The following is a 9,322-nucleotide window of genomic DNA, read 5'->3' on the forward strand; positions in this document are numbered from 1 at the left end:
TACCATTTCTGTGGGCCCACTTGTGTTTTTATTGAGGGAGTGAGCGGGTGTGGTCTTCACATGGGTAGAATGCCAATGTTGTGCGGTCACTATTGAACAGCAATGTCCAGCACCGACTAATGGCCTCAAGCTAGTGTTAATAACTCTTTATTTATTACAATACAAATCAATGGTAGGTCTAATGATGATTGAATTACTTTTATATTATAAACCCTTGACTTAAATTAATATAAATTGTTACTATAATCTTAGTTCACACGGAGATGCTCCATACTTTATTAATTTGATAACTCTCTCCAGTAGGGGCCAACACAAGCTAAGCTTCTAACTAAGACTATCAGTAAAAAGCTGTCTGTAGAAATGCATGATACAATCTTATTATTGTCCTATTGCTTTCAAAGGTTCGGTGTGAATGTTTGAGGTTGATTGATGACATTTACCCACTATGTTTGTGTTTCTTTCTGGCTGCAGGATAAAGAAAATAACCAAATCCATCTTTGTACGTTCACACCAAGAGCTGTAAAAGATCCAAAATCGCCGTATAGCTCAAAACGCAACGCTGTCCAAAATATTTACAACTCATATGTCGCTCTTGCGATTTTGCTTTTCCATTTAAAGGATCCGCGCTTTTTGCCTGCATGCTCGTAGTTGAGACAAGTGCTGCTCCTGATGCCGAGACACAAAAACACAAGATAGTCATAAATTTGGTCAACAGAAAAATATTAAGCATAAATATATGAAACACTGAATAATTAATTGAGCGATTCATTATATGCAAGATTACAGCTTAGTTGATCGCTATCGTGTGTGTGTGTGTGTGTGTGTGTGTGTGTGTGTGTGTGTGTGTGTGTGTGTGTGTGTGTGTGTGTGTGTGTGTGTGTGTGTGTGTGTGTGTGTGTTTGTTTGTGCGCGTGCGTGCGTGTGTGTGTGTGTGTGTGTGTGTGTGTGTGTGTGTGTGTGTGTGTGTGTGTGTACGTGCGTGTGCGGCGTAGTATTGTTTATTATGGAAAAGATCCGCTCAACGGGAGCACTTGTGCCAGGCAGACACACGGCAAACTGACAAATTAGAAATAGATTTTTGTGAGGTATCTCCCTGCTTCTGAAATGCGCGCACATCTCCACCCACCGCTCGTCCACTGTTTTTTTATAACACTGTGCGACCATCTCTGTTGCGTAATGCGGATTGCGCATGCCCGCATACATTGTCGAAATCATAATGCTTTATTCTTTTTCTATGTGGGTTTTTTAGTTAATGATCGGGCTATTATGAGACCATGTTGGCTATGCAATCGCGGACAAATACGAGGCCCTGCAATAGCTGCATTATTCTCTCACGCACCGTGAAGGAACAAATGTGTGGTCGGAACTAGGAACTAAAGTTCTCGCGTATGTTTACTGGGACCCACGCCGGCGAGATACATCTACATTCCGATTGGCTGGCGGTCATTTACAGCCGAAACGCTACTAGCTAATTTGCATAGAGTTGAGCTGTTTTCAACTCTCATTTACAGATTTAAAGCTATCGCTCAAGCGTTTTATCGCTCCTATCGCTTTATCGTTCATGTCTAATTGAAAGTGAATGGGCGTATATGCTCAAAACGCTTTACAGCTTTGGTGTGAACGCGTAAACACTTAATGGCACCATTCCACAGTACTTTTTGAATCAAGGATCTATATTACTTTTACACTCCATAGCCAAACGTGTTATACAAAAGGCACACTCTTCAATTGAACAATTTACAAAGTTTGCACAGCCATATCAATGTGATTAAAAAATAACGAAAACCATTGATAAAATACAACAGTTGTCAGTTGAAGTCTGTGGCGAGCAGCGAGGGAAGGACGAGACGGGAGCCCAGGCTAAGCGATGACGCAACTCTCGTGCCCCATACACCGCACGACTAGGAGAGCTGCCTGTATTTAACACAACCAGGGCCGTTTCAATGAATTTTGGGGCCCCAAGCAAAATGGGCATGGAGTTCACGTAAAGTTCACCCACACTTTATATCAATAAAAAATGTTGACAGTGCAAATACTGCTGTTGCATATACTGGCATCCCAAGCCAATGATATACATTGGCCAACTTGTAGCTTACATGGCATTTAAGCATTCTGCTGTTAGAGAATTAGACAGATGCAGCTGGTACTTTAAAAACAGTAAACCTGGCGTGCATGAATACAACTAGACATGAATATTCCTGTCTGCTTTGATGGACGAAAATTATCGTGTGATTTTCCTAACCACCATTTGGTAAATAGATTATCCCGGTGGAATAGTTAGTATAGCAGAGATACTATGCCACTTTCATCAAAACCTATTACGAAGCTATAGCAATGTCGTGTCATTAAATACGATAAACAGTGATATTGGAAGAGATCTGCCTCTTCCTTAATAAACATATTAAAGTATGTAACCATATTCCATCCGATCGAAAAAAAGTTGCAGGCAGCTAGCTATGCTAACATAATTGTTTTTATGCAAGCCTACCTGATCAGAAATTACACCATTTGTACAAGACAAGTAGAGCTATTTTATCCAGTGTAATTTAAAACTTACCACTATCTGTTTTTTTTCTTATCCTCCTCTTCCTTTCTCTTCTTTCTTTTATGGCTCCCTGATTGATAATTCCGCTTCATGACTGCCAAGGTTTTGTATTTTGCCGGCAGCAGAGATCACAAACTTGGCTGGCTGGCCCTCTCAGTCAGCGACTGAGAGGGGCCCCCTCGAGGGGGATCCCGATAACAGTGTCATTGATCTTTACTGCATTGACTATCAAAGGGGCGCTCACACAGTTTGTCGTTGCATTTTATTCATAACCAGTCATTGTCTTGGGCCCCCAGGCCAACTCGGGTCCCCAAGCAACTGCTTGGTTTGCTTGCCTTCTCGCGACGGGCCTGAACACGACACACAACACACAGCGCACCGCACACCCGCACACCGCTCGCCCAACCAACTGACATGTAATTCTCGGTAACGCTGGCGGCAACACTACACACAACGAGTAAACACTCAACAACACAAAAGTACACTCTACCGAGCACACACCCCAAACCCGTTAACCCCAACAAAAAAAGACAATAAAACCCCTTTTCCCCAACCGGCATCACGGATCCCCAGAATCGCGACCCCCGGTAGGAGTCAGGGGGCCCCTGCCAGTGGCGGCCCCGTTGCGGTGCAGCCTTCCTCCCTGGTTGGGACGCCCGTCTCCAACTGTCCGCAGAGGACCTGGGGTTGTGGTCGGGGACCAACTCTATCGGGGCCCCCACCGGTTTCTGCCATAGGGGGGCGCTGGAGGGCCGTTCGGGGACCCCATCCTCCGCCGTCTGGCCCGTCGGTTGGGCTGGGCTGGGCGCCGTCCAGTCCATCCGCAGTCATTGACCCGCCGACACTGCTCCGGCTCGAGGTCCGATGGACTGGGTTTCCGGACCCGTTCTTCGTCCTGCCCCGACTGGGAAGCCACTGTCGTTTTTGCCACGGGAGAGGGCGGCCCCAGACGCGTCCACCCGGGCACCACAACGACGGCAGCAGTGCTTGGCCGGACCAGACTGGTCCGGGAAATCATCCTCCGACAGGCTGGGTTGGTTGGAGAGCTCCCGCTCCGCCTGTTCCGCCTAGTGGAGAGCCACATCGAGGGTCGGGGGCATGGTGAGGCGGACATGCTGCCCCAGCCGCGGCGGGGCCAGTCCCTGAAGGAAGGCATGCAGGGCTAGCTCATCCCTAGCTGCCGCAGGGATGCCTGGATAACCCCGCCGGGGGTGCAGCTGCAAGTCCGCTGCGTAGGATCGGACAACTACGGCTCCAGCTGCGTTGCGCCTGTCCTTGCCACCAGGGGGCGGTTAGCAGCCGCTGGTTCCCGGGCCATTCCGGTCGTGGTCACAGGGGGGCCCTGCGCTCCCCTAGCACAGGGTGCGTCGGCCTCGGTGGGGGCTTCCATGGGCTGGACCGTGAAGCTCAAGTCCCTCTCTGTGTGCGCAGGCCACATCCCACTTCCGACACCAATGTGGCGAGCAGTGAGGGAAGGACGAGACGGGAGCCCAGGTTAAGCGATGACGCAACTCTCGTGCCCCGTACACCGCACGACTACGAGAGCTGCCTTTATTTAACACGACACACAACATACAGCACACCCAACCAACAGACATGCAATTCTCGGTAACGCTGGCGGCAACACTACACACAACAAGTAAACACTCAACAACACACAACTGCACTCACCCCAACCAAAAAAGACGATAAAACCCTTTTTCCCCAACCGACATCACGGATCCCCAGAATCCCCGGCGTGACCCCTGTAGGAGTCGCCACAGCACATTTCAGGCTCGGACTCTTCCAACATCATCTGCCCCTCATCTGTCTCAACTGCTCCCATCTTAGTGTTCTGCCCGGTTTGATCTTCAACAGGTTGACAAAGGACGGATAAACGCTGAAAAGGCAAAGTTAACATCTTAACATACTGACTCTGATCCATGTACTGCTGAATGTGTGGTCTAATAATAAAACTATTATATATTGCATCCATATCGCAAAATCTGTTTGTTTCCTTTACTTGGACTGTCTGATCTTAGTACGGATAACCCTCTACAGTGAGCTCATTTTGAGTCCTTGTATTGCTTGTTTTGCAACACAGATCTGGCAACCCTGCCTTTTCAAGGTCACATAAATAATGTATGTGTGCTAATGAGATTGAGAAACCATGTTTTTTGCAATATACAAGTGATAGCATAATACATATTACAATATATTATATCAATATAACTGTATTAATCTAATTACAATCAAAATAGTCACAATAATCTTTTGCACACACCATCAGTAAATGTTTAAGAGATGATCTATTATATGATAGGATATGATATGACAAATACAACTTTGATGTATCAAACACTGACCTTTCTCAATGGCCCTGTCCCAAGACAGATCTGCACAACGGCAAACAGTGGCACCATGAGGATAGAAGACATAGACATGACCCAGCCCAGCACGTGGGCCCAATGAGGGTAGACATATGCAGCAGAAATCTTCATTTGTTTGTAATTCAGCATGTACACAATGAAGGAACCCTGTTGAATCATGGATAACGGTTGTGAAAGGTCCATGGACATTATGGCTACTAATCATGTCAAATAATCCAATAATTCTATAAGTGCTTTTTTACAGATTCTCTCAATGATTACATCATCTGACAATGAACACTGACCCACAATCCATCCTCCGTTTTCATAAACTGGTAACACTTTTCAATAAGGCTACAATTATTAATCATTAATTAAATTAGTTAATGCAGTACAAACATTAAATACATTTTTTAATTCAGTTATTGTCAAGTAATAATTTACTAATGGTGTTCATGTTAACTAAAGTATTAATTTATCCAATTTTGAGTTAATCCGACAGGATTGGAGATAGTGTGCCAGTGCAACAAGAACATCTTTAACCAGGGATGGACTGGGACAAAAATTTGGCCCGGGACTTTGGGATGGAGAGGCCTTTTATGAGACCGCGGGAATAGCGTGCGTAGAATTTTGCCACGGTGTAAAATAATAAAAACTAGTCCTTATCCGTGGATATGTGTATTGCAACTGCATGTCAATGTTGGGATGTGCATGTGTTTAGAATAGTCTATTGTGAAGATCACTGGGAAATATTTTCTAAGCAATCTTGTCCATGTACAAAATATTAGAAATTGCATGTGCCTAGAAAGGGAAATCAGGGCTGAAAATGATCTAAATAGTGCAAGATACAATTTTTTTAGTGGAAAGAAATTGTCATACACATTAGAGCCCGACCGATATACCGGCTGGCCGATATTATCGGCCGATATTAGGCATTTTTCAAACTATTCGGTATCGGCATTTATAATGGCCGATAAATGAATAAAAAAAAAAAGAAAAAAAAAAAAGTTTGCCCAAACCCGCTGATTCAGCCAGAGTTAGGCAGAGTGAACGACGGAGATCAACGGAGTCATCGGTGTTGTTCATGTGTTTAAGTGTGTTGATGGTAAGTTGGCAACTGTCACGAGACATACATTGCTTGAATAACAATTAAAAGAACATCCCCATCAATTCTCTAAAGTCGATAAGCATGCCTTAATTCATGACTACCATGTCCAGTTTTGCTGTTGTTACGTGTTAGCTGAGAGTGAAAAGGATTTAAAGGATAACTACAAATAACCAATGTTAGGGAAATGTGTTTGTTTTGTTGCGCGTTTCTGGATTTTTTAATATATATATATCGGCCGATATATCAGCATATCGGATTTTTAAATCACAAAATATTCGTATCGTATCGGCCTTAAAAATTCTATATCGGTCGGGCTCTAATACACATACACAGGGTTTGGGAGATGGGGGCGGGCCAGGGTTTGTTGTGCGTTGCTGTGTTTACCGGTGTTGAAGTGTTCCAATGGTTTATTAGCGGTGGTATCTAATAAATCGCTCTCTGATCAATACTTCATTCACTGCCTCTTCCGTGGTCATTACAATATTATGAATAGTTCTCCGACGTCTCTGGTATTTCCATAATTAGTTTAAGTAAAAATATATTGCCAAACATGCTCGCTAGTGCACCTGTCATAGCTATACTGCTGTGTCCTGTTCCCGCCTCACCATTGGTCTCGCTGACAGGGGCGTCGCCGTCAACCTTGGCTTCTCCACGGAAAAGGTCGGTTAATTTAGCACATTTGGCTGCGTCTTGCTCTAAATTTTTCAACTTCTGAGCGCCACCCAATTCTTTTTCCTCTCCACCACCTTTTTTCCTTTTTGACATTTTCGTATTTCTGTGTAACTTCAGTGAGATCAACGAGAAGTAAGTGACCCGGCCGTGTGTCAGGCTGAGCCAATCAGAAATGACTGGCCCCTCCCAACTTGGAGCAGTCCAAGTAGGGAGGGGCCGTTCGGCCGCTCGCTTTGGCCGCTCGCTTTGCCCCCATACACTGTGGGGGTGCTCCCCCCTCTAAATTGACAGTAATACATCGGCGCCGTTTCACCGTCAGGCAAGAGCTCCGTTTCGCGCTGTAAGCAAATATCCGGCAGCAGGCCACCCCAAATCACGGCTTACTTAACGTTTTCATTTTTTTTTACATCTTTTACAACAAAAAAATATATAAATATGTAATAAAAAATAAAAAGAATAATAATAATAAAAAAATCTAAAAGAATTACGGCCGGCCAGCTCGGCCTGAAATCGTCCGGCCGTTCAGGAAATCTCCCGAACCTCCCGATGGCCAGTCCGCCCCTGTCTTTAACTAACCAGAACCAAACTGCACTACCACAGCCTAACACGAAGGGGCCACTCACACTAGGGCCACGGTCCCGTGCCTGAGCTCATTTGCATACTAAAGTCTAGATCGTTTGGCTAGTGTGACCACGCCATCCGTATTCCAGCACGGAACAGCCCCTTGGCCACGGCACACTTGGGAGAGGTGTGCCGTGGCCAAAGTACAGATGTTAATGAGATGATACGCAACGTGAGCTGGATGACGTAGTCCTTGCGCGACCCTTCTTTCTTTATAGGTCCATGCCCTTCTTTCCCACAACAATCATTTTAAACAATGGCGGCAAGCGGTTCACGAGTAGGTTTACGTTGGAACGATAGTGAAGTCGAGTGTTAGTGCCAATTGTGTTCTGTGTTGATCTCTGTGTTGTTCTCGTTGTTGTTCTCCATTGTTGTTACGGCGGCGAGGACACTTGGTGATGACGTATTTATGGTATTACGACGTGATGACGTATGTGTGAGCCCCTAACCCCTATGCTAATGCTATATCCCGTCAATCGGAGGAGACGTAAAACCGAGGTCCTGTCTCCTGACTCACTCAGGTCATTAAAGGTCCCAAGGCACTTATCACAAAAGAGTTTGGGGTTTCCCCGGTGTCCTGGCGCAACCAGGCTCATTCAATATGGCCCCCTACTCATCCTCCTGTATAATTGTCTGACTCATTAATTCCCTCACTCTTTATCTGAAGCTGGTTTGTGGTGAGCGCTCAGGGGCCGATTGGCTGCCGTGCAGCCAATCGGGGTGCTACACTGGTTGTTTTTAGTGAGCCCCCCCCCCCTCCACTGCTGTAAGCATCTATAGGACATTGAAAGGTGCTATACAAAATTAATGAATTATTATTATTATTACTGCATTATAATGATTATAACCGCATCAGGGTTTACACCATCATGCTGTTGGAGCCACACCAGACCATATCCCCAAATCCTATCCACGGTAAAGCTAGAAAAGAGACGACTCACCATTGTCAACACTGGAATACAATACTTCCAACACAGTTTAAAGTAAAAACATGGCCGTGTTCCTGTCATCTCTTCGATGATGTTGTAGAATCTGTCAGCCCCTTTATCCAGAAAATTTAGAAATTAACTTAAACAAAAATGCTTTTCCAATTCGATGATAATGAAAGTACCTAAACATTGGAGAACGTATGATACACTCTGAGGTTTTTTCTTACCAAATATCCAGCCCACTGCCAAACATTGACACACTGCCATTATGGCTGCGCCCGTTCTAGTAAAGGCATAAAAATCTATGAGCTGAAACACATAGATGCCCCCCTAGAAAATGGACAAAAGAAAAATCACATTATGAAATTACAATAATCAACATTTTTTGTCATTATTTAAATAGTTTTATCTTACCTCAGAGACCAAAAGCAGTTGTATCAGATAGCTTGCAATACAGATGAGAAGAACAAAGATTTCACTCCTTCCAAATCTGCGGAAGCGTTTGGGAAACAGGTCGCTGACTGATGTGATGAAACACTCCACTATCACAAACTGGAAACACACAACAAATGACCAAAACTAGTCTGCATGCATCAACAAAAAGTCACCGATTCCTGCAACGTCAAAACCATACATGTGTGTCGACGCAGAGTAGAAAAAGCATCAGGAAGAAGCAGATGGTCCAGAATTGAGGCAATGGCATCAGGGCTGTTGCTTGGGGATATGCAATGAATGCCAAGCCAGGACCTTTGTTGGTAGAGGTGAGAGAGCCCTTTTGTTTAGGATCAAATTCCAATCGAAAAAGGAAAATGCTGACGATGATCAAGAATTCCATTCTGACAAAATTTGAATGTTCGAGAAAGTACGGTCTGTGGTAATTACAGTCCAATACTTGAACAGTAGTTTCGAATTTTTCATTGAAATTGAAGTCATGCAAAACAAAATGTGCTACCTGAGTCTACCACCATGTCAACGGGAACACCTTGTCTCTCTGCCATGAATCCAAGTACGGAGAAGACAACAAATCCAGCAACAAAGCTGGTTCCACTGTTGAGCAGACACAACAGGAAGGTGTCCCTAGGGGTCACAGTAAAAACTG

General features: G+C 44.8%; 1 protein-coding gene across 1 annotated transcript in view; it reads right to left on the reverse strand.

Annotated features, from left to right (window-relative positions):
* Nucleotides 1–4,040: 4,040 nt before the first annotated feature.
* The window catches only part of LOC115548900 (sodium- and chloride-dependent GABA transporter 3), an 8,628-nt gene continuing 3,346 nt past the window's right edge, over nucleotides 4,041–9,322 (reverse strand). Inside the window, exons 8-14 of the mRNA XM_030363813.1 lie at nucleotides 9,176–9,300; nucleotides 8,858–8,970; nucleotides 8,638–8,775; nucleotides 8,451–8,553; nucleotides 8,236–8,336; nucleotides 4,891–5,061; nucleotides 4,041–4,424 (exon numbers count right to left, since the gene is read on the reverse strand). Coding sequence (XP_030219673.1) covers nucleotides 4,260–4,424; nucleotides 4,891–5,061; nucleotides 8,236–8,336; nucleotides 8,451–8,553; nucleotides 8,638–8,775; nucleotides 8,858–8,970; nucleotides 9,176–9,300 — 916 coding nt within the window. The 3' untranslated portion in view covers nucleotides 4,041–4,259. The remainder of the gene's footprint in view (nucleotides 4,425–4,890; nucleotides 5,062–8,235; nucleotides 8,337–8,450; nucleotides 8,554–8,637; nucleotides 8,776–8,857; nucleotides 8,971–9,175; nucleotides 9,301–9,322) is intronic.

The sequence above is a fragment of the Gadus morhua genome, chromosome 8 (genome assembly GCF_902167405.1).
Source record: "Gadus morhua chromosome 8, gadMor3.0, whole genome shotgun sequence".
In the NCBI taxonomy this organism is placed as follows: Eukaryota; Metazoa; Chordata; class Actinopteri; order Gadiformes; family Gadidae; genus Gadus; species Gadus morhua.